The 25,793-nt window shown below is 39.2% G+C and overlaps 1 protein-coding gene across 1 annotated transcript in view; it reads right to left on the reverse strand.

The window, feature by feature from the left end:
• Positions 1–25,793, reverse strand: part of LOC105003246 — a 95,687-nt gene that overhangs the window by 32,697 nt on the left and 37,197 nt on the right. Inside the window, exon 5 of the mRNA XM_010860287.1 lies at positions 15,776–15,827. Within this exon, the coding sequence (XP_010858589.1) occupies positions 15,776–15,827 (52 nt within the window). The remainder of the gene's footprint in view (positions 1–15,775; positions 15,828–25,793) is intronic.

Below are 25,793 nucleotides of genomic sequence, written 5' to 3' on the forward strand. Positions count from 1 at the left end.
GAGTGTAGCACTTTCACAGCATCATCTTTGAGGATTTGAAATAGCTCAACTGGAATTCCATCACCTCCAGTAGTTTTGTTCGTAGTGATGCTTCCTAAGGCCCACTTGACTTCACATTCCAGTATGTCTGGCTGTAGGTCAGTGATCACACCATCATGATTATCTGGGTCGTGAAGATCTTTTTTGTACAGTTCTATGTATTCTTGCCACCTCTTCTTAATATCTTCTGCTTCTGTTAGGTCCCTACCATTTCTGTCCTTTATTGTGCTCATTTTCGCATGAAATGTTCCCTTGATATCTTTAATTTTCCTGAAGAGATCTCTAGTCTTTCCCATTCCATTGTTTTGTTCTGTTTCTTTGCATTGATCACTGAGGAAGGCTTTCTTATCTCTCCTTGCTATTACTTGGAAATCTGCATTCAAATGGGTACGTCTTTCCTTTTCTTCTTTGCTTTTCAGCTCCCTTCTTTTCACAGCTATTTGTAAAACCTCCTCAGACAGCCATTTTGCTTTTTTGCATTTCTTTTTCTTGGGTTTGGTCTTGATTCCTGTCTTATGTACAATGTCATGAACCTCCATCCATAGTTCATCAGGCATTCTGTCTATCAGATCTAGTCCCTTAAATCTATTTCTCACTTCCACTGTATAGTCATAAGGGATTTGATTTAGGTCATACCTGAATGGTCTAATGGTTTTCTCCACTTTCTTCAATTTCAGTCTGAATTTGGCAATAAGGTGTTCATGATCCAAGCCACAGTCAGCTCCCAGTCTTGTTTTTGCTGACTGTATAGAGCTTCTCCATGTTTGGCTGCAAAGAATATAATCAATCTGATTTTGGTGTTGACCGTCTGGTGATGTCCATGTGTAGAGTCTTCTCTTGTGTTGTTTTGAAGAGGGTGTTTGCTATGACCAGTGTGTTCTCTTGACAGAACTCTATTAGCCTTGTCCTGCTTCATTCTGTATTCCAAGGCCAAATTTGCCTTTTACTCCAGGTTTTTCTTGATTTCCTACTTTTGCATTCCAGTCCCCTATAATGAAAAGGACATCTTTTTTGGGTGTTAGTTCTAGAAGGTCTTGTAGGTCCTCACAGAACTATTCAACTTCAGCTTCTTCAGTGTTACTGTTCAGAGCATAGACTTGGATTACTGTGATATTGAATGGTTTGCCTTGGAAACAAACAGAGATCATTCAAGTCTTTACAAAAAGACTTGGCTTAATTAATGTATATTATTAGCTCAGACTCCTTTAAGTCTTAAACATCTAAGTAGCTTAAACAAAAAAAAGGAAATTTTATTATAAGGAAAATGATGTCTCATAAAACCATTGGAAAAATTGGGGCTATGGCTCAGCATGCCCTCCACTCTCTGGCCATTTTCCCCTATCTCTATAATTTGCTTTCTTCTCTCTCATACTCTACAAAATACTTTTTCTAGTTCTCTGAAGCACACAGCTGAAAATCTGGCCCCAAAACTCTTGAGCTAGAGCTTCAGTCATCTGAGGAAATTTCATTTCCTTGGTCTCCCTAATCAGGAAATATTATAAATAATATATATTTTCATCTATCATAGAATTTAACATAGGTAGATATGATGATGATGATGATGCTAGCAACGATTAGATATGAACAGGCAATAACAGCTCATAGTTATTCATCATCTCAAGGGTCAAGTTTAATTGCTGGCACTCAGATGACCAGTATAGGACCAGATCCCACCCTCTCACCACCCCAGCCATTGATGGGAAAAGAAAATTTTTCACATTATCAAGCTGGGCCCCATTGGTTTAAGAAGGAGCATGGTAGATCCTAGACAAGGGTAGATGTCAAAATCTACATCTTGGTGAGTACTATGTACTGAATTGTATCTCCTCGAAATCCATGTTAAAGCCCTAACCTCCCATGTGACTATATTTGGAATAGGGCCTTTAGAAGGTAATTAAGGTTTAATAAGATTATAAGGGTGTGGCCCTGATCTGATAAGATTAGCAACTTTATAAGAACAGAAAAAAAAGACCCACTCCCTCCCCCCCAACCCTCTCCCTCCTGCACATATAATACAGAAAGTACATATGAGGGCATAGTGAGAAAGTAGCCATCTGCGAGCCAGGAAGAGAGCTCTCATCGGTAAACAAATCAACCAGAACCTTGACCTTAGACTTTTGGCCCCTAGAACTGAGAAAAATAAATTTCTGTCATTGAAGTCTCCCCGTCTGTGGAATTTTGTGATGGCAGCCTGAGCTGACTAAGACAGTGGGCGTGGACAAAACCCAGCAAACCTTCCTTGTAGTTCTGTCTAGCAGGCCTCTACTGACTAGCCCTAATCCAATTTCTAGTCATCACTACTCCCCAGCCTAAGTCTGCTGATTTCCCTAGTGACCCTATGAGAGGACCCATTATTTATTTTGTAAGTAAGCAATTATTATTTAATTTGAAAAACCTAAGGTAAAAAGCATAGCCAGTAAGTTTTACTATTCAATAAAAAGCAATTCTACTAATCCACTGGTAATATACTAAACAGAGTTGTAAAGCACTTTAATGAAAGCAAAATATTCAGAGAAAATACACATTTATACAAAATTATATAATGCTTGTAATAAGAATAAGGAAAGCATATTGTGTATTTCACGAAAAGCACAAACTTATTTTCATTTATAGAGCCACTTACAGCCTTAAAAAATTTAAGTGGAAATTTAAATGTGCAAAAATGTATAAACATTCTATGAAAGATGGTTGTTCTTTTTCTGATTCAGCTGTGATTTAGCCCCCTGCAGCTTATCTCACCCCACCAGCTCATGACTCATAAGCCACTCTGAGAAAATTCATTTTCTTTTCACTAACTTTTGTTAGTCATCCCCAGCGTGCTTTCTTTCCCCAAGTCCTCCCATTTGGAGTATCATTTAATTCCTGAGGCCACTACCTTTTCTCTAATTTACCATGCTAAGTCTCAGGCCTGCAGCCAAGCATCCACATCTGCTGAAATGCCTCTGCAAGACCAGTGGAGTCCCTGGGTGTGTTAGGGGAAACAGACTGACTGAAACTGCCCACACTGGCCAGGCAGGCATCATAGAAACCATTTGTGTTAGTTATTCTTACCGGGAGGTCCCAGTAAGGAACACGAAACTAATAAGTCACCACCAATGGGAAGAGTTAGGTCAAAAGGAGACACCATGTATCCTACCACCTCCCAGAATCCTTTTCACTGGCATCCATCTTGGCTGAGTGAAGCATGGGCCACCAGGAAGGACCCTGAGTCAGAATGATTGGCCAGAGACAACCCAGAAACTAATCCCATCACCATAAAGCCTGAGCCACCTGGCAGAGTAGTTCTCCTGGGTTCGCTTACCCTACTGCTCTCTGCCCCGGCGCCCCTTCCCAAAGAAGTATCGGTTGCATTGTCAGAACATTTGTCTCTTCAGACAATTCATTTCCAAGTGTTAGACAAAAGCTCCCTTTTGGGCCCTGGAAGGTGTCACCCTTCCTGCAACAGGTGTAGACTGGGCTCTTCACAAAAATGGGTCATGAAGTGTAGATGGACCACCAGTTCTGGCATCAAAGGCCAAGGGGTCCAGAGAGGAGGTAGAAAGTCAGTCTCCAGACAAGTCAACCGTTACAGGGCCTTGAAAATGCAAGAGATCTGGCCTGCCACCAGCTTACTATAGTTTGTTTTTGTCCCTCTTTATGCCTACCTAAGACCCTTCAACTCCTCACTTTTCACATATCTGGAGGCTAATCCCATGTGAGAAACACTTAGAAAAACAAGTGTGACGGCTCTGCTTGAGGCCCAGAGAGAAGACTCTGAAAGGGGCCCTGTGGTTGTTTTCCCAGGTAAGATGCAGAAGACTTGATCCCTGTTGCCTGAATTCCTTTCTCACCACACCCAAGGTCATTTTAATGAAAATTCCAAAGTCCAAGCCAAGAGGATAGAATTGCTCTTAATCCTCCAGCAGTGCTGTCATTCGATCCCTAGACCCGCTGGGGTGATTATGGTGTGTCTGAGGGGCACAGCTGAGCAGACAGCAGAAGGAAGTGGCCGCTAGTGCAGGAGGCTGGTGTCCTGACCCTTGTTTCTGTGTTGATGTCCTGTTGCTCCTTCTCAAAACCCAGAGGCCTACAGCCACCACCCCTAGCAACTGCTTCCCCTATCTCTGCAAAATAACACATCACAGCTTTTCTTCATCTTTCTGAGAACTCCAAGAAGTCACTGATATTTTCCTAATATTATTCGTTTTATTGAGAAGGTTGAATCAGAATATAATTCATTTCCTGATTTTCTGCCAGACAAGGGAGGCTAAGGTTTGTGAGGAACACGCAATTAACTTCTCGACACCCTCATATCTGTGACTGAGAATTTCATTAGAACACTGAAAAATTGTGCTGAAAAAGCAAATGGAAAACGAAAGAAACAACTCGGGTCCTTGGCAAAATGTTTAATTTGTTTTTACTTTTTTTTTAACTTCCTGAGTGATGGGGGTATAAAGAGGCTGATGACCAAATGTCTAGGATGTTCTGGGACCTCTCTGTCTCCTGATCCAGATAAGTGTACATTCTTCAGCACCACAAGGACTAATCAACAACCTTGGCCCTTCCTAATGACCAGACAGAGCAACAGCCCCCAGCTTCCTGTCAGGCTGAACTCTGGAAGCCAACCTGCCAAAGTCATCTGCTTTGGTATTTTCTTACCTCTGAGATTAAAGGAGTAGATCCTTCTCCCTACACCCGGCTGAGCGGAAGGGAGCCAGGGGAGGCTGTGCTGTGGGGTGTAAAACAGATTCCTTTCTTTTCAAGCCCTAGAGGCAAACATGTGTAGGGAGTATCCGTCTCACAGAAAAAAAAAAAAACAAAAAAATCTTTCCTTCTCTTAAAACACTCAGGCTTAAATAGACTGACTACTTTAGAAGAGTTTTGGAAACCAAAAATCTAAAATCTGAAGAATGATCATTATAAATAATGTCTTTAACTTTCTTATTTTTCTTTCCACTAAATATAAAACTACTTAGGGAAGATGAAAGTGAATCTGGCTGTTTTCTCCCTGAATGATACCATATTGGCCGATATTCCCTAACCTCCTTCTCCTTCCCCCCCCCACCCCCTGCCAGACTTTTCTCCCACAGGTACTGTTCAGCCAGAAAGAAGGCAAGGAGAGGTTAGGCAGCAGGAGGCAGTCACAGTGCCAATGGCTGGGAGCATGCAGTTCCCGTGCTTTTCGTCATGACTCATTCCACCAAGTGTCCCCTGGAACTTGACACTTAAAAAGCACAGTTGGGGACTTCCCTGGCAATCCACTGGTTAAGACTGTGCCTACCAATGGGTTCCCTGCTGGCTCAGATGATAAACAACATGCCTGCAATGCAGGAGACCCTGGTTCAATCCATGGGTCTGGAAGATCCCCTGGAGAAGAGAATGGCAACCCCTCCAGTACTCTTGCCTGAAGAACCCCATGGACAGAGGATTCAGGTGGGATACAGTCCATGGAGTTGCAACAGTTGGATACGACTGAGCGACTAACACTTTTACTTTCCAATGTGAGGGCGAGGGCAGGGGCAGGCTGGAGATGGGTGTAAGGGTGTGGCTCAATCCCTCCTTGGGGAGCTAAGATCTCCCATCCCTCTTGGCCAAAAAACCAAAACATAAAACAGAAGCAATATTGTAACAAATTCAATAAAGACTAAAGATGTTCCATATCAAAAAAAATCTTTAAAAAAAATTAACATAATACATGTTTACATCATTTCTATAGATGGTATGATTAAACTTCTTGATTTACTAAGAAGTATTCCTAACTTCCTTCTGAGAATATTTAGATTTAATTCTCACAGAAAAAAAAGAATTAAAAAATATATATATATTATTTAGAAGGTCTACCAAGAAGACAAAAGATCACTATCCCAGAAGGCACCCTATAAACGTCACTGCCTTTCCCCTTGCCTCGATCCACACCTGTGTGTACACAGGGAACAGTGAAGTCATGGCTACAGTTCTCAGACTTTTTCAGGAAAGCCAAGATAATCCTCTCCATATAATTGTTGGCACCATACCTAACTTCCTAAAACAAACCAATAAATGTTTTAACATTCTTTGACAGTTTTCAAATCCTACATAAATGTATCTGGTCCTCCTACTTGACTCTGATTTACAGAGACATAACTGAGGTTCAAGAAGGTCAGAAAAACAAGGAAATGAAGTAGGAACCAGAACCCAGGGCTTCTGGCCCTGACTCTTCAGTCAGATTGTAGTCCTGTACCTGTGACCGCTCACGCTCCGTCTAGCCTTGGGTATGTGGATAAGGTGTCTGAGTTTAGATTCCTTTATTGCAAAAAAGGTGAGAAGGAGAAGATGGTTGAGGAGGGTTCAATCAGTTGATGTTTACAGTCTTAGTTTCTATAGTTCCAGAAATCCTAGAGCCTTCTCAAGACACTTGACTGGTGTGGCCTCTTCTCGAGTTTCTTGAGAATAATCAGTAACGATTTTTGCCTTTGCTTTCTGTAAGCAAGAAGTCTGCATAACTTTTGAGATTTCCACCAACTGGCAAATTCACATCAAAGAGGAAGGCTGTTGATCTGTACATAATCTCTGCAGATCCGTGTGTCTTATGCCCTAAGGTTTACATCAGTGTTCTTGTTTCCATCGAAATCTCAGTTTCCCCATAACCTCTAACAGCTATTACTTCCGCTTTTCCAATGAAGACTCAGATGTCAGCCGCTGTAACATCTCCATGCTTCTCCCCACCAGACACCACTCACTGAAAGTACTGGAATGTATATGTGGAAGAATTTTAATGAAGCTTAAGTTCTAACAAAGAAGGTGGCATCACAGTGCTTTAAATTAATTTCCATTATGACTTATAAGGCTCCTGGGTGCCTCAATGGTAAGGAATCCATCTGCCAATGTAGGAGACCCAGGTTTGATCCCTGGGTTGGGAAGATCCCCTGGATAAGTAAATGGCAACCCATTCCAGTATTCTTGCCTGGGAAATCCCATGGACAGAGGAGCCTGGGTGGCTATAGTCCAAGGGGTCGTGAAAGAGTCAGACATGAGTTAGCCACTAACAAGGACAACATGACTTACAGGTACTCCACCACCCAGTCCATGAACATCCTCAGTGGCTGGCAGATCCCCAGCAACCCCTTTCCAGATGCCTTACTGCCCGAACCTCCCAGCACCAGCACCATCAGGGGAGATGGGGATGGAGGGCTGGCCATGTTGATTCAAAGGACACAACAAGGACATTTTCTAGATAAAAAGTCACCACCTCCTGTCAGTAAGTGCTTCCCTTCTTTAGGGAAGATGGAGCTGTAATCAGCTGTATTTTTAAGTAATATTCTTTTTCTCTTTGCCTCACTGATGTCAACTAATATGGTGGGGCAGAAAGAGCACTTGGTCTGCTGCCCAGTCCTGCTTTTGCATCTGGATCTGTTTTCAAGTTGAAAAAGAAAGGGCTCAGAAAAGAATAGATTCTGAACTTAGTCACGGGGAGAAGCTTCTTTATAGGCTCCCATTAAAAGACAGAAAAAAAAAGCCTTATGGTTACCAAAGGGGAAAGGGGAGAAGAGATGAATGAGTTTGAAATGAACAGATACATACTACTATCTATATAATAGGAAAACAACAAGGACCTACTGGATAGCACAGTGAACTGTATTCAACATCTTGTAATAACCTATAATGGAAAGCGAAAGAAAGTGAAGTCATTCAGTCGTGTCCGACTCTTTGCGACCCCATGGACTGTAGCCTACCAGGTTCCTCTGTCCGTGGGATTTTCCAGACAAGAGTACTGGAGTGGGTTGCCATTTCCTTCTATAATGGAAAAGACTCCAAAAAAGAATAGATAGATTATATATATATATATGGATGGATGAATAATTGAATTACTGTGCTGTACACCTGAAAATAGCACATTATAAATCAATTAACTTCAATTAAAAAAAAAACACCTCCCATCAAATTTGAGACTATTGGACGGAGAAGAGAAGGACACAGGGCTGACCAGGGGCTGCAGGTAACATCACAGCTACTGAGAACAAGAGAGGGGAGGCAGACGGAGCCCCATTAGCTGTGAAAGGAAACTGGGTACCACAGTGCTCTGGACTGAAGTCTAATAACCTTGTCTGAATCCCAGCTCTACATAACTCCTAGAATGCTGATCTTGGTCAAACTGCTTAACTCATTTAGGTCTCATTTTACTAATGTGTATAAAAATGGGTAATTTGGGCTCTATCCATCTCAGAGGTGATTGCAATCAGGTAATATATGTGAAGTCATGTAAACTGGTTATACAAAATATATAACATTTATTATCAGGTGATCCCTCCTACTTTATTGGTCAGCAACATCAAGGAGACATCCAGTGTAAACAGTTCATCCAGTGTAGATTTTACTAAATGGACCACAAATCAATCATACCAGGATTGTCTAACATCAATTTTACGTCAGTTTCTAAAGCACAAACATCTTGGAAAGTACAGATGATCCTATATAATGCCTCTGGGTGATATCTGATTGCATTTGTCATTTTGTGTTAAAATATTGGCACAGGTAACCTAAATCAACATTAGGCTAAATCAACATCATAGAAATTCATGAGAAATATGTTTTTTTATGAAACTCACATGGAAGGGCAGAATTAGAAACATAGTAATCCTCTCTTATATCTTATTCAAAAAACACAAAATTTGGAGTATTTTAGTAGTAGTAGTATTGTTATTACTATTATAATGATATATGATATTGTTACTATTTTTATTATCATGCTGATTATTTTTATTGTGGTATACAGATTATTTTCCTTTCTGGCCATTAACCTAAATGATCTAAAGCCTCATCCTTTAAGATCAAGGGAAGATTTACAAGACATCAAAATAATTGTCATAATTTATTATATTAGTTTGGGCTACCAGTTACATCATTCAGAAGTTATACAAATTGTGCCCATAAATATCATGAACTTGAAAAATCAAGAAACAGTAATTATATTTGAACACAGAGATTTCAGGGGAAAAAATGATGAAATTAAGGTTCAAATACGCAGAAAAATTAGGGAAAAAATTTCTCCACACAATAATTTACTTTCTTCAAGTTCCAAGGAATAGAAATATGTTAAATTACTTACAGGGAATTGCATTTTAGCATTATTTGCTTCTCTTTTTAAATACAGATTCTGTGGACTTTTTACTAGAATTATAAATTTCTACATGCTTATTTCCACTAAGGATAAACAAAGAGAATAAAACCTACCCCTTAGAGGGAACCACTGTGTAACTCTTTGGACAGAAGGAAGGGCCCTTGAACACTTATAACTTACAGCATTCAAAATGATCTTTTTCAGTCCTGAGTGTTCACTGGAAGGACTGATGTTGAACCTGAAACTCCAATACTTTGGCCACCTGATGCAAAGAGCTGACTCATTTGAAAAGACCCTGATGCTGGGAAAGATTGAAGGTGGGAGAAGAAGGGGATGACGGAGGATGAGATGGATGGATGGCATCACCGACTCGATGGACATGGGTTTGGGTGGATTCCGGGAGTTGGTGATGGACAGGGAGGCCTGGCGTACTGTGGTCCATGGGGTTGCAAAGAGTCAGACACGACTGAGCGACTGAACTGAACTGAACTGAATTTACTCAAAATATATATGAAATACCTGAAAAATCATGAATAATTTGTATCAGAATTAACTGTGTTTGTTACATATTCTCAATATTATACTTACCACTTATTAACCAAAAAAAAAAAAAAAAAAGATCTTTTGAGGAAAGTGGTTTTGGCCAATTTCATCTCATCCACATTCCTACATTCCCCTTCTGTTTCTCTGGATTCAAGAGCTTGCCTGATGGCATAGGATGGAGTCAGGCATTGCTCTAATCCTAAGGATGGAAGCTGGCCCCACTGAGCTAACTGAAAGCACAGAGGGAAGAAGCCTGGCTCTCTTCTTGGATGGACCTCTACAGAAATAATTGGTCTCTCACTCTGACACCAAACCCACCCAGGCAGCTGCTTGCTGCATAAAATATAAATGCAGAGTGAACAAAGAGTGTAAAATCTCTCAGCTTGGAGAACTGCTGCCCCAGCCACTCTGAGCAATGCTCATGAAGGCTGCTCTGCATTCCAGAAAACCAAAGAGTGAGAGCCCTGATAAGATAACCAGGTAATTAACGAGGCAATTTCCCCTTCCTGCTCGCATGCTGGATTTATTTTTTAATATAAATTCTCATCATCTTAAGCAATAATACACTCTCTTCCTGTAACCTTTAAGAACTTGCCAAATGGAGCAGTACAAACATATTACTCACATTTTTTTGTGTCCATTTTTTCAGTTTTTAACTTACACACACAAAAAATCTTGTAAATACAGTCAGCCTTTTAGCTTGTTTTTTTCCTTTGTTTTGCTTCACATTTTTTTTTTCTCTTTTACAGAAATAATTTTAACTTCTAGTTTTCTAATCAGCTTTTTTTTCAGGTTAAATAAAATGGACACTTCCCATGGTATCAAATATTCATTTATTATAGTAATTTCTTAAACCATTTTGGCAGTAGGATTATTTTTTCAACTAAAATGTATGTGGACCCCAGAATATAAAAAAATAGTAAGAACTTAGCCATATTCTAATAACATCATGTATGTGTTTAGTTGCTCAGCTGTCCTACACTTTGCAGCCCCATGGACTTTAGCTCACCAGGCTCCTCTACCCATGGAATTTTCCAGACAAGAATACTGGAGTGAGGCACCATTTCCTACTCCAGGGGATTTTCCCAACCCAGGGATCGAACCCATGTCTCTTGCATCTCCTGCGTTGGTAGGCAGATTCTTTACTAGTAGCACCAGCTGGGAAGCCCCAGTAGCATCATGCCTATGTTTTATAATCCCACATATGGGGTCCTGCCCCATCCTTAACTCATACGCTGTCCAGGAAAGACAACAAAACATAGGTTAATAAAGAAAAAAAACAAAACAAAAAAACCTTCGGCTGCATCATTTGTAACAAACGTATGGCATTAAATATTGTTTACTGTTCAATTTTTTCCACAGTCTATTGTGATCCACACAGTCAAAGGCTTTGGCATAGTCAATAAAGCAGAAATAGATGTTTTTCTGGAACTCTCTTGCTTTTTTGATGATCCAGCAGATGTTGGCAATTTGATCTCTGGTTCCTCTGCCTTTTCTAAAACCAGCTTGAACATCTGGAAGTTCACGGTTGACGTATTGCTGAAGTCTGGCTTGGAGAATTTTGAGCAATACTTTACTAGCGTGTGAGATGAGTGCAATGGTGCAGTAGTTTGAGCATTCTTTGGCATTGCCTTTCTTTGGAATGGGATGAAAACTGACCTTTTCCAGCCCTGGGGTCACTGCTCAGTTTTCCAAACTTGCTGGGATATTGAGTGCAGCACTTTTGTAGCATCATCTTTGAGGATTTGAAATAGCTCCACTGGAATTCCATCACTTCCGCTAGCTTTGTTCATAGTGATGCTTTCTAAGACCCACTTGACTTCACATTCCAGGCTGTCTGGCTCTAGGTGAGTGATCACACCATCGTGATTATCTTGGTCGTGCAGATGGTGATTGCAGCCATGAAATTAAAAGACGCTTACTCCTTGGAAGGAAAATTATGACCAACCTAGATAGCATATTAAAAAGCAGAGACATTACTTTGCCAACAAAGGTCCATCTAGTCAAGGCTATGGTTTCTCCAGTGGTCATGTATGGATGTGAGAGTTGGACTGTGAAGAAAGCTGAGCACCAAAGAATTGATGCTTTTGAACTGTGGTGTTGGAAGACTCTTGAGAGTCCCTTGGACTGCAAGAAGATCCAACCAGTCCATCCTAAAGGAGATCAGTCCTGGGTGTTCATTGGAAGGACTGATGCTGAAGCTGAAACTCCAATACTTTGGCCACCTCATGCGAAGGGTTGACTCAGTGGAAAAGACTCTGATGCTGGGAGGGATTGGGGGCGGGAGGAAAAGGGGACGACAGAGGATGAGATGGCTGGATGGCATCACTGACTTGCTGGACATGATTTTGAATGAACTCCGGGAGTTGGTGATGAACAGAGAGGCCTGGTGTGCTCCGATTCATGGGGTTGCAAAGAGTTGGATACGACTGAACAACTGAACTGAATTGAACTGAACTGTTCAATTTAAAAATATTCTTGTAAAAAAAAAATTCTTGCACTTCTTTTTTTAACCTCTTTAGGTAAATTATTCAGATTTTCAAGGGGAAAATCATTAGGTTCCGAATTCCATAGTGAGCAAAGTCATTAATGACTAAGTGGCCAGGATCAGGCATGATGTGAAAATACTTGTTCTGCCAATCTGTTTCATGGAGAAGTCTGAGCAAAAGTATTTTTACAATTTGAGATCCTGGACCTTGTCAGAAAATTCACGTATGCCAAATTGTTATGTAATCGTTAAAATAACAAAGCTTTAGAAGCACTAGGAAATAATTAGAGCAATTTTTTAAGATACATTTTGAGATTTTCTTTTGTCTCATCAGGGCAATTCATGTTTTGAATTACCTGTGCGACCACCTTGCAGAGCACAGTTTCCCAGTGAAATTGTAACTTGGCACATTTGCTCCAATGGCAGCCTGCCCTTCATCCTGATCATGGTTCCATTTGAAAATAAAGACCGTCGTAAGTAACAATGGCTTTCCTATAGAACATCTTAGTTTAAAAGTCTAAGTAACTGACTCATGACCAACTTACATCAGTACTCCAAATTGTAAAGACAGTGCCATGTTCTAAAGAGATTTTTCTGATAGAATATACGTACGTCTCTGTAAGCTAAGAATTCAGACGATTCCTGCCACCACAGAAGTCAGACATTGACACAAGTTGATGGAAAAGAACATGGAACCCTTTTGTTTTAACAGACAACTTGTGGTAGGGAGAATTTGCTGAGCTCCTTTACAGTATGACCAAACATGCTTCCCACCTTTTATGGTGAGAACCTCTATGATTTGTTTCCCAAGAAAAACAGGTGTGTGTGTGTGTGTGTGTGTGTACAGACAAAAGCTTTGAGCAACAAATGTCTTAAAAAATAAATAAATAAATGTCTTATTTCTTCATATCTTTTTTACCCCCTTGAAGGACAAAAATTATGTCAGACTTCAGTTGATATTTACTTAAATTTCTAATCAAACAAAACACATGTACCCAGCATATTCACGTCTACATTAGACTGTAAAAGTGAAAAATGCTATCATCTGTGCATTTGACTTTGAGTACAATATAAATAGAAGTATTTGGTGAACTATCTGTCAAATGAGAAAATCCATGACAGATCAGGGATGTGTTTATGAGACAGTGAAAGGAGACTGAAGAAATCAAGGGAGTAAATTAGATAATTTCTAATTACTTGGAGAATTGAGGTCTGATGAAGATGGGATGTTTGAAAATAGTCACTTTGAATTTAAAGTTGGAGATTGTTTGGTTGGCATTTCTGTCGTCCTTTTAGAAAGGAAAAAGAAATAAAACCAGATGAAAATTTGTAAAATAAGGACGAATTCAAAATGTCCCTTGAGCAGAAATTTAACACATAAACAATGAGGCTGATAACGGAAAAATTGCATAACCTTTATCCCAATTTCTTCTTCTATAAAATGCATCTGACTTATACTATAGAGTCATTCCCAGGGGTAAATGAGACAATGCAGGTACAGCATTTAGCAAAATAAAGTGAAGTAGATGTTCAGTTCAGTTCAGTTCAGTCGGTCGCTCAGTTGTGTCCAACTCTTTGCAACCCCATGGACTGCAGCATGCCAGGCTTCCCTGTCCATCACCAACTCCTGTAGCTTGCTCAAACTCATGTCCACTGAGTCAGTGATGCCACCCAACCATCTCATCCTCTGTCATCCCCTTCTCTTTCTGCCTTCAATCTTTCCCAGCATCAAGGTCTTTTCCAGTGAGTCAGTTCTTCGCATCAGGTGACCAAAGTATTGGAGCTTCAGCTTCAGCATCAGTCCTTCCAATGAATATTCGGGACTGATTTCCTTTAGGACGGGCTGGTTTGATTTCCTTGCAGCCCAAGGCACTCTCAAGAGTTTTCTCCAATATCACAGTTCAAAAACATCAATTGTTTAGCCCTCAGCTTTCTTTATGGTCCAGCTCTCACATCCATACATGAATTCTGGAAAAACCATAGCTTTGACTAGACAGACCTTTGTCAGCATATTCTATTAGTATATATTAGCTATTAGTATGTATACCCTGGAGAAAGGAATGGCAACCTACTCCAGTATTCTTGGCTGGAGAATCCCATGGACAAAGGAGCCTGGCGGACTACAGTCCATAGACTATCAAAGAGTCAGACATGACTGAAAAGCTAACACTTTCACACTAAGTAAGTGTTAGTCACTCAGTTGTGTCTGAGTCTTTGTGACTCCAAGGACTGTAGCCCACCAGGCTCCTTTAGGCCATGGAATTCTCCAGGCCAGAATACTGGAGTGGGTAGCCATTCCCTCCTCCAGGAGATCTTCCCCACCCAAGGATCAAACCCAGGTCTCCTGCATTGCAGGTGGATTCTTTACCGTCTAAGGCACCAGGAAAGCCCAGCAATTAGCATGAGTTAGGGTAATTCACATTAAAAGTATCATGACCATTTGTATTATTCACAGAACTTACATTACTATTTTAGCATGATTTCATCTTCTAATAATCAATTGTTCTAGGTGTCAAATCTTGCCATTCCTCCCTTTTTTAAAAAAATGTTTAATACTGATAATAAAGTTTATAATGTAAAGAATATTAGAAAAAATTAGTAACAGTCAAATATGTTCCTAAGATATAATAATGACCTTTAGCTAACTTTAAATAAATTTTTTCCTGTAGAAATAATGCTGAGGTCAATTTCCTATTTTTTAATCCCCTGCCTAAATGTGATTTGGATGTCCCAGGATGCTAAGAAAAACAACTAAGTCTTCCTCCAAAATATGTTTATACTTTTCCCCAACTTCTTTTCTTTCCTACTGTTTTGTTTTCAAAAGATCATTTACAAAATTAAAAATCTCACTTTGCACAAGCACTCATCTTACAAGGAGAATAATCTAATCATTCTTTCAGGAGTTACCACCTTTAAATTTAAATTTATATCTATATTCCAACATGATTATTTTTGTAAGCATGAGCTCTGAGGACAGAAGCTTTAGCTTCTTTTATATACGTCTTAGTAGCTATTTCAAACCTGTCCACAGAGCAGATAATCAATACCTATGAATTAATGACTAATATGTTAGGAATGAGAAAGGGACAAGAAGCAGAGGTTAATTGTTAAGGCCATCTGATTTTAGATTTATAACGAGAATTCACTGAGTCTTTTGGGTTTCACCTCTTTCGCTATGATTGAAATGCCAAGTACAAGCGAAACAGTCTGCTAACAATCTAAAAAGAAAATATATTACCATGATTGTACAGGGAAACTGGAAGCGATTTTCTCTTGGGTTGGAGGTTTAAACAAACAGGAAGCCCTGTTTAGGATTTGTCTCCATCATCTTTCATCACAAGTCAGCCTGACTTCCTGATGAAGAAATGTGGAACTGCTTTCAGATACTCAACCAAAGGGGACAGAAATGCCAATCCAACGATCTTCAATTTTAAATTCAAAGTGGCTATTTTCAAACATCCCATCTGTATTAGACATTAACTCTCCAAGTAAAACGTTGTCTCTCTTTTTTTAAGCTTTATATTTTGTATTGGGGTATCATATTCAAAGAAACGCCTTATTTCCACCATCAAACATCAAAAAGGGATGAGAAACAAACTTTATACTAGAGAATAATAATAAGCACAAACCTCTTAAAGTATTTGCTTCTCAGCATCAGGACAATAAGTTTTCTGTAACTACCTGAAAAAAAAAAAAACATTATTTATGAAACAAAATAAAGACTTTCTATTAAAATCTGTTACTTCAGGATGGAAAAATAACATTTTATTATTTATCTCTAATCCATGTATTTAAATTTTTACATACATCTACATTTTGAAGTTAGCAATTCTTTCTTAAACTTCAAATTCCATGAAACTGTTGATTGAACTGCCATTACTAAAATAATAGAGTCGACACGACTGAGTGACTGAATAGCAATAACTAAAATAAAAAATATTACCAGCTTTTAGGGAAAAGTACAACTTGAGGATTTTTAATTCAAATAATGTTTTGTACAAAAAGCTCAAGATGAATTGATAATTCTCTTACATGAAGATGCTAATGTCAAAATTTGAATCTGAACTTCCGGATACAAACTGCAAAAGAATGACTAGTGTTTTATCTAATATAAAGTGGAAAATACAAAATCAGGACTCTCAGTACTCTAAAAGTTATAATGAGTTACCAGTTCACACAGTAGATTTTTATCTGCTAGGACTAGATACACCATTACTTCACTTGATGAATTGGTAAGACCTAGTCTCACTAATATTTCCAAACATGATTTATTCCAAGGTTCCATTCTTACAATATCCTTGAAAATGCTAGTTTAATATAAGAAAGGAAGAATTATTGTAATACAAAGAGAAAGAAACAAGAGTATATTTATTAAATATTATTTGAACCGGGCTAACAACAATAAATACCTGCAATTTAAATATATCCTGAATCAATTAAATTCTAGAAGTCACTGATTAACGATGAAGCCCAGAAGACAATGCAGGCAACAGCCACATCACAAACATTCCAGATGCTTCTTGAAGCCACGATTCTCTCCCCACTTATTAAGCCTGTGACAACTACCACTCAGTCTTTTGCATTGCCTTTCAAATTGCACACTTCATATTTATTTTTAAAAAACAAAAGAAGCAAGTAGAGAGACGAAAATAAACTCAAAGACACACAGTTTGTCTAGATGAAAAGAAAATATGCATTTGTTGAGAAACATAGGAATGAATTTCCTTACAATGATGCAACCCCTCCAAAAAAATCACAGGAGTCATCACCCTGGGTGGTAGGATGCTGAGTTTCCCACAGGAAGCAGCTCAGGTAATTGCTTGTTTGTGTTTGTACTGAGAGGCATGCCATCATGTGCCTACGGGCTTCTTCTAGGAGAAAATCTGCCGTGTGGGTCATTTTCTTTCAGGTATTTCATGGGCAATTGTCTCTTGTGTTTAGAAAGTCCGTCATCTTAATAAGCATCCTGGAAAAGAAATGACTAAATGGGAAATACATGTTGTCAGCCAACAAGCTATGTTACAACATAAAGAAGAAAGTCTACAAATAATGTAAAGATATGAATTCAAAGTCACTGCTGGAGTAACACCGCAGATCGGAGAAGGATTGGGTTATCCAGCCAGTTCGGTTGTTTGGAAGGAATTCCAGTGCTGAGGCCACAGTCAGGCAGCCCCATGAAAGGAAATATGGGTTAGCACATCACTGTCTCCATCCCCCCAGACTCCAGTGAGGTCAGTGTTAAAAGTTCTACGCATATTAATAAATCTGGCTTGGGTACACTGCACCAAGCACTGAGCTACACAGTGGGGAGACAAATGAATATGCTCTGGTCCCAGCAGTCATAGTCCATCAGAGAAAAGAGACCCATGAACAGATCCTTCCAAAGTAAGGGAGGACATAATGACAGTCATTTCCAGTGTGCAGTGGCATCCGTGCAAAAGGCAGGCACTTGGTCCAGTATGAAGAAGGGAAAGGCTGTTCAGGGAGGCTTCCTGGAGGAGACAATCCCTAGACTGAGCTTTGAAAGATGGGCTGGAGGTGTGCAGTCAGCAAGGTGAAGAAGAGCAGGGGAACATTACAAGTCACAAAGAGTGTGAAAAAAGATACATACTTTCTAAGTAGGGTGGGATGTGTGGGCAACTGCCAACCAGGGGACCAGGGTATAAATTTAAAATATAGCAGGTATACATTTTAAAAGTTAAGGTTGAAGAGGGTGTAAGGACCCAGGCCTCAGAGAACATGTGACCCACACTGAGGAGCTTGGATATTATCCAGTGGGTATTGGGAAGCTGAAGCTCTAATACTTTGGCCACCGGATATGAAGAGTCAACACACTGGAAAAGACCCTGATGCTAGGAAAGATTGATGGGAGGGGGAAAAGGGGACCACAGAGGATGAGATGATTTGGACGGCATCATTGACTCAATGGACATGAGTTTGAGCAAGTTCTGGGAGATGGCAAAGGACAGGGAAGCCTGGCATGCTGCAGTCCATGGGGTTGCAAAGAGTTGGACACAATTTAGCGACTGAACAACAATTGGGAAGCACTTGGAAAACCAAACTCCTCCAGTCCCTTCATTGTCCCTCCCCTGTCACCAGCACACAGGACAGTCCTCAATCCGTCACCTCAGAAAGTGTGGGCAGGAGGGGAGGGGAGGAGAGGTACCAGTTTCTTCTTTCTCTTTCTGCTGCCGTCTCTGAGTTAATGTTAATTCTCTTCCCTTTGCACCTCATTGGATTGAAGGGTACTGGGGACACAATAAAAATTAATGAGCATCACAAACAAGTAATATTAGAAGAAATATTAATTCTAATACAATACAAGGAGAAAATATATCAAGAGCTAGAAACCAGAGGAAAAAACAGTTAAACAAGAATATATAGGAGCAAGCATGGTGTCAAAATGTGCAGGTATGAGATGGTGAATATTCAGGAACACATAGATGAACGTTCAAATTATGGTAAGAGAGTTTGTTCCACACATAAAATAATGTTTCTTGCTTAAATAAGTGATTTATGTACATATTGTAGGGGGTGTAATTATAATGAGATCTATTCCAAAATCATCGCGTGGGAACCAGCCCCACTATTTTATAGACTATGCTCTACACTCATGTATAAAAAAATTAATTAACCAGAAAAGGACAAACAAGTGCACTTGGGAAAGTTGAGTGACAGGTTGATTTGAGAAAAGGAAAAACATAAGAAGAAGGATGACTGAACACAAGAGTAGAAACACAAACTCCAGCTACAATACTCGAGCGTCTCCAGCGAATGTTACGATGGCTACTCAGGGTACCCTGCTAAGGGTCTTAATTGCATCTCATTAAATCTTCACACAAATAACCTTACTGCTATTTGCCCCATTTTATGAATGAGGAGACTGAGGCTCAGAAAGGCTGAGTAGCAGAGTCATTAAATGAAAGTCGTGCTGGAAATAAATGGCAAGACTGGAGTTGGAAACAAGGGGTCAGAACGCAGGCCCCCTAAGTGGAGAGGGGTTGCTCTACCAAGGAGAAAAACTCCAGGTAGAAACCATGGATTCAGTGAAGCAATTTAACCCCAAATAATAACCCCCAAAAGGCTTCCCTAAACATGCTATGAAGAAGAAAAAAGCTAGTTTTAATTCTTTTCAGAATATCCACAATAAAAAACATTGACATCTGTGCTGTTTTCCACCATGCTCCAAACCTACGTACTACCATCAGTTATGAAGCGTAAATAACTTGTTACTAATAACAAACCATCTTGGTTTGTAAACAAAAATTCCACATGGAAAAAAAAACAATTTTGTATATCTACAAAGAAGCTATACACTTTTTTCTTTATGCTCACAGACATATCCTCTCATCTGAAAAAAAAATAAATGGCATGCATGTGAAGTCTGGTACAAAAGAGAAGAATTTGCCTAAAGTTATGACAGAGCAAGTGGAAAAATAACTTTGGAGAAGATCTCTAGTCGGTAAAATAAATATCTAATTAGCTTTATCTGCAATTAGCTAAATAGAGAGAGTAACCAGTTACCCTGACCAGGAGTTTATTTATTCAATACTCTTCATTCAAAGCTGCTAACCCCTACAGCTTCATGTTTCTGAATGTTAATCATATCTGAGCAGAGTTCATCTGGTCTGATTTCTCTATAAAAGGACAATGTCATGAATACTGCTATATTACACCAACTATAGTTTACTTCAAACATGCACTAATGTTGACTTTAAGAAAAGTCCCTAAATTATTATTTTTACACTTCTAATGTCTATAACGGCAAGAAGATCAAACTAGTCAATCCTAAAGGAAATCAACCCTGACTATTCATTGGAAAGACTGATGCTGAAGGTGAAGCTCCAATACTTTGGCCACCTGATGCAAAGAACCAATTCATTGGGAAGGACCCTGATGGAAAGGAAAGATTGAGGGCAAGAGGAGAAGGGGGCGACAGAGGATGAGATGGTTGGATGGCATCACTGATTCAGTGGACATTAGTTTGAGCAAACTCAGGGAGATAGTGAAGGACAGGGAAGCTTGGCATGCTACAGTTCATGGGGTCACAAGGATTCAGACACAATTTAGTGATGAACAACGAACAGTAACAATGTCTGTATTAATCCTTTTAATGAATAATACCATTATTATCACTGTTAATCTTGTTGGTAACTGATATCATAAAATGATTAACAGAGACTTATATTCCAAACTTCTTAAGATTCATTCAAGTCTGTCAAATATCTAACAGGTACAATAGAGGGTGTTAAGTGATAAACAAGGCTGCTAAGTCACTTCAGTTGTGTGCGACCCCATAGACAGCAGCCCACTGGGCTCCGCCGTCCCTGGGATTCTCCAGGCAAGAACACTGGAGTAGGTTGCCATTTCCTTCTCCAATGCGTGAAAGTGAAAAGTGAAGGTGAAGTCACTCAGTCGTGTCCGACTTTTCATGACCCCATGGACTGCAGCCTACCAGGCTCCTCCGTCCATGGGATTCTCCAAGCAAGAGTACTGGAGTGGGGTGCCATCTGAACTGGAAATCAAGGACCTTACCATGTAGTCAGCACCTCTTTTTATCTAATAACTTCCATAATCACAGCATAAATATTTAAATAAGCCTGTAGGCTAATCTTTCACAATACCTCTCCTATGGATAACCTTTGTTCTTTTTTCGGTGTATCTCAACCATATTAAGAAACCCAGCCCACACAATAAGATTTCTATTTCTAAAACAGTGGTGAATATGACACCTGATATTTTTACTTTCTATTTCTAAATGCAGCAAAGTTCTAAGTGTTCCTGCAGAGGAAGAAAACCCATGACAGAAATTATTTGCTTTTTTTAATTTCAAATTTCAAGTCATCTTTTCCACAATGAAAACATGTCCACTTGTTGACATGCTCTACTCTCACTGAAATGATACAATCATTTCAACCCCCTGAATTTAAAACTGAAATGTCTTTTTCTTCTTCCAGAAAAGAAAGAACCACCCTATGATTCAAACTTCCCACAGTTGCTTTTAAAGTGCTGGAACTTAAAAAGCCCTCCTCTATTTTTATCAGAAATCACCCTTCCTAACAAACACTGTGGCTAGCTCTGAGTGGCTGGCGAGTTGAGTTCTTTGCCTTCCTCCCACCTCTCCTCCATTGCCCTATTCTTTCCAGGAGTACAAGTGGGCAGCCACATTTGAGCATTTCCTATCTTGTTCCACTTCCCCCTCCAAACATTGGTTCCCTTCCCCTTTCCAGCTGTGGTTTCCCTCAAGTGGCTGAAACGCATAGAACATCCTCTTCACCTTACATGGGTGCCATAGAAAACTGAGTCTTTAGATGGTATAATGTCTAAACATTACCTCCTCAAATCTTTCCAAACAAAGATATTCCTGAATTGCTTTTATTTTTTTAAGATTTTTTAAATTTATATGAAGCATTTGTTTTTTTGTTTTTTTTTATTCCTTTATTTCTCATGTGTTCCCCATCCTGAACCCTCCTCCCTCCTCCCTCCCCATACCATCCCTCTGTTTTTAAGGTCTTTATTGAATTTCCTATAACACTGCTTCTGCTTTTAAAGTTTGTTTTCTCAGCCATGAGGCATGTGGGATCTTAGCTTCCCAATCAGGGATCAAACTAGCACCCCCTGCATTGGAAGACAAAGTCTTCATCACTGGGCTGCCAGGAAAGTCACTGAATTGTTTCTGAAGTCACTAAGTGTACACCTACAAAAGCTTGATTAGGCCATTGTCATTATTAAAATATATATTTACTCAGTACTTACTGAGCATCTATATTACGCTAGGCACTTTACTAGGCCCTGTGGTAGAAGACTTATGAAATGACAGCATGACTGTCCTCTGGGGACTCTTCGAGTCTAGAGGGGGTGGATGCAAATCTACATAGACCAACATAGACAAGGAAATGCTACTGAAGCACCGACCCGAGGGAAAACAAAAGGCAGAGGGGATGGTGGGGGGCAGGAAAAGAGGAGTTGTTGACATCATCAAGGAAAGGTTTCACTGATACTTTGAGATTCAGCTAACTGAAAGATCAAAAAGTACTGAATGAAGTAAAGAGAGACCACAGATTCAAACAACTAGAATACAAATTGGCGTTCTTTTTTTTTTTTTGGAATAACAATAGGTTTAACCATACCTGAGTGTTTACAGCTCAGAGGGAAATCCCTGGGAAATATAATAAAGATTTATATACATCAGATCAGATCAGTCGCTCAGTTGTGTCCGACTCTTTGCGACCCCATGAATCAGGCTTTAGAAAATATTCATTGACAGACACCAACTATGTGTTCCCAGGGACCTGGATGAGACTGGAACTTCTCTCTAGCTGATTTCCACTCATTGTAACAATCTACACTCTCCCTTCCTTTGGCTCAAATTTAATTAAGCCCTGAGGACATCTTCACTATATTCTCTCTTTTTTAAAATTTTTATTGACTTATAAAAACACTGATTTACAATGTTGTGCTTGTTTCAGGTGTAAAGTGGATCAGCTATACATATACATATATCCACTCTTTTTTTAGATTCTTTCCCATATAGACCATTACAAAGTATAGAGTGCAGGTCCCTGTGCTATACAGCATGTTCTTATTAGTTACCTATTTTACATATAGTAATGTGTAATCTCCCAAGTTACCCCCTTACCCTTGGTAACCATAAGCTTGTTCTCTGTATCAATGACTTAACTTCTGTATCTATGACTTTACTTCTGTTTTGTAAATAAATTCATTTGTACCCCCCCTTTTTTTCAGATTTCATATAGAAGAGATATCATATATTTGTCTATCTGACTTATTCACTCAGTATGACAATCTCTAAATCCATCTATGTTGCTGCACGTGGCAATATTTGTTCTTTTTATGGCTTAGTAATATTCTACTATATATATGTACCACAACTTCTTTATCCATTCCTCTGCTGATGAACATTTATGTTGCTTCCATGTCCTGGCTATTGTACATAGTGCTGTAATGAATACTGGGGTGCATGTATCTTTTCAAAGTATAGACATTTCTCCAAAGAAGACATACAGATGGCTAACAAGCCCATGAAAAGATGCTTACATCACTAATTATATAAATGCAAATCAAGACTACAGTGAGAAGTCACACCAGTCAGAAAGGCCATCATCAAGAAAATCTCCAAACAATAAATACTGAAGAAGGTACGGAGAAAGAAAACCACCTACGCTGGTAGTAGGAATGTAAATTAGTATAGCCACTATGCAGAACAGTATGGAGATTCCTTACAAATCTGAAATAGAGCTAGCAGATGACCCAGCAATCCCTCTCCTAGGCATATACTCAGAAAAAGCCTTCACCTTATTCTTACAAAGTTCTACCACATTCAACCTTCATTCAACAAACATTTATGAGTACCCAACTCCAGTATTCTTGCCTGGAAAATTCCATGGACAGAGGAACCTGGCAGGCTACAGTTCATTGGGGTCAAAAAAGAGTTGGACACGACTGGGCGACGGAGCACACACACGCACTATAGGCAAGTCTCTGGGCTAACAGCAATAGAGACGAAATACAGCCCTTAGCTTTAAGGAAGGCACTTCTAACAAGTAAAACGAGTGAAATGAGAGAGGCACTGAAGTGGGGAAAGGCGCTGTGGACAAATAAGGGAGAGAGCATTTAAATGGAGGAGGGGGAGAGAGAAATAGTCCAGGGAGACCTCACGGGAAGGTGACCTCTGAGGAGCATCTGGAAGAATGCTGGCCCTTTTCTTATAGAACAGTAACCAAATTTCTTGGAATGAAGGCAAGAGCCAGAGTTTACAGAGTCAAATTAAAAGAGTTAAATATGTCCTATCAAGGGATTCATACTTTAACCTCTAGGCATGAGGTGGAATATTAAGCTACTGAAGAAGGTTAAGCAAAATGAATGTATATACATATGTATATTACATTTATTTGTATACATGTAGTAAACAGATGGATATTTATGTTATCTCTATTTAATACTATATTAGTATTATAATTAATGTTGAATTAATTACATATATACATAAGTACTCTGGCAAATCAGTGCAAGACTGATGGGAGAAATCAAGCTAAAAGCAGGAAGATGAATTAGAAGACTACTCCAGTATTGCAAGTAAGAGATGTGGGGGACTTGAACTTAGTGAAAATTGAAATTGAAAGAAAGGGATTTTAAAAATGCATCAAATGTTTAACTGAGAAATCTTGACTATCAATTCCATGTGTGGGGCTTCTTGCTCCCAAGGAGAATTTGGAAGGCTCTCTAGATTTCTGATTTAGAGAAGGGGGTACAGAATTGCCAGTAAGGTATATATTAAGCATAACAGAGGTATTATATTTGAGGTGGAAGAAAATGAGTTGATTAAAGCTTGTTAACTATGAGGTACCCATGGGTAGTTCAGATGGATTCATTCAAAAGATACCTGAAAAATTGTATGGTGATATTCTATTCCCCACACAAAAGTACATGGGGAAGTAGAGAAAAGAATCCAGATTGGTTATGGATTATACTAAAAATTTAACAGAAACACAGCTGGAAAATCTCCAAATACTTGGAATTACACAACACACTTCTAAATAGTACAGATATCAAGGAAGAAATATCCAGAAAATTTAAAAATATTTTTAACTAAATGAAAATACAACTTATCAAAATGTAGGATACTGTTAAAATAGTACTTAGAGGAAACTTGAAGAAAAGAATAAAGATCTAAAATCAATAAACTAAGCTTCAACTTTAGGAAACAAGAAAAAGAAAAACAAATTAAATCTATATTAAGCAGAAAAAAATGAAACAATAAAAATTAGAGCTGAAATGAATGAAATTGAAAACAGGAAATCAACAGAGAAAATCAGTGAAACTAAAATCTGGTCCTTTGAAAAGACAAAATCAATAAGACTCTAATCAGAATAACTAAGAAAAAAGAGAGAAAATAAAAATTACTAATACCAAAAATAAAAGGGGGGATGTCATTACAGATCCTATGGATATTAAAAGGCTAGTAAATAAATACCATGAACAACTCTATGCCTATAAATTTGGTAACCTAGTTGAAAAGAATTCATTTCTTAAAAGGCACGATCTGCCATACTTACATAAGAAGAAACAGACAATCTGAATAGGCCTATACTATTAAATAAATTGAATCAATAATTAATAACCTTACAAAACAGAAAGCACCAGGCCCAAATATTGTATTCCAATATCAAATGGCAGATTTCAACAATGCAAAAACTCACAACATCAACAACACATTTGGTCCAGGAACTGCTATCGAATGTATAAAGCAGCAGTGGTTTGAGAAGTTTTGCATGGGAGACAAGAGCCTTGAAGATGAGGAGCGCAGTGGTGAGCCATTGGAAATTGAGAACAATCAATTGAGAAGATCATCGAAGCTGATCCTCTTACAACTACAGGAGAAGTCGCTGAGTAAAACTTAACGTCAACCATTCTATGGTCATTCGGCATTTGAAACAAACTAGAAAGGTGAAAGGAGAAGGCAATGGCACCCCACTCCAGTACTCTTGCCTGGAAAATCCCATGGATGGAGGAGCCTGGTGGGCTGCAGTCCACGGGGTCGCTAAGAGTCGGGCACGACTGAGCAACTTCACTTTCACTTTTCACTTTCATGCATTGCAGAAGGAAATGGCAACCCACTCCAGTGTT

The sequence above is a fragment of the Bison bison genome, unplaced genomic scaffold, assembly GCF_000754665.1.
Source record: "Bison bison bison isolate TAMUID 2011002044 unplaced genomic scaffold, Bison_UMD1.0 scf7180017864465, whole genome shotgun sequence".
Classification (NCBI taxonomy): domain Eukaryota; kingdom Metazoa; phylum Chordata; class Mammalia; order Artiodactyla; family Bovidae; genus Bison; species Bison bison.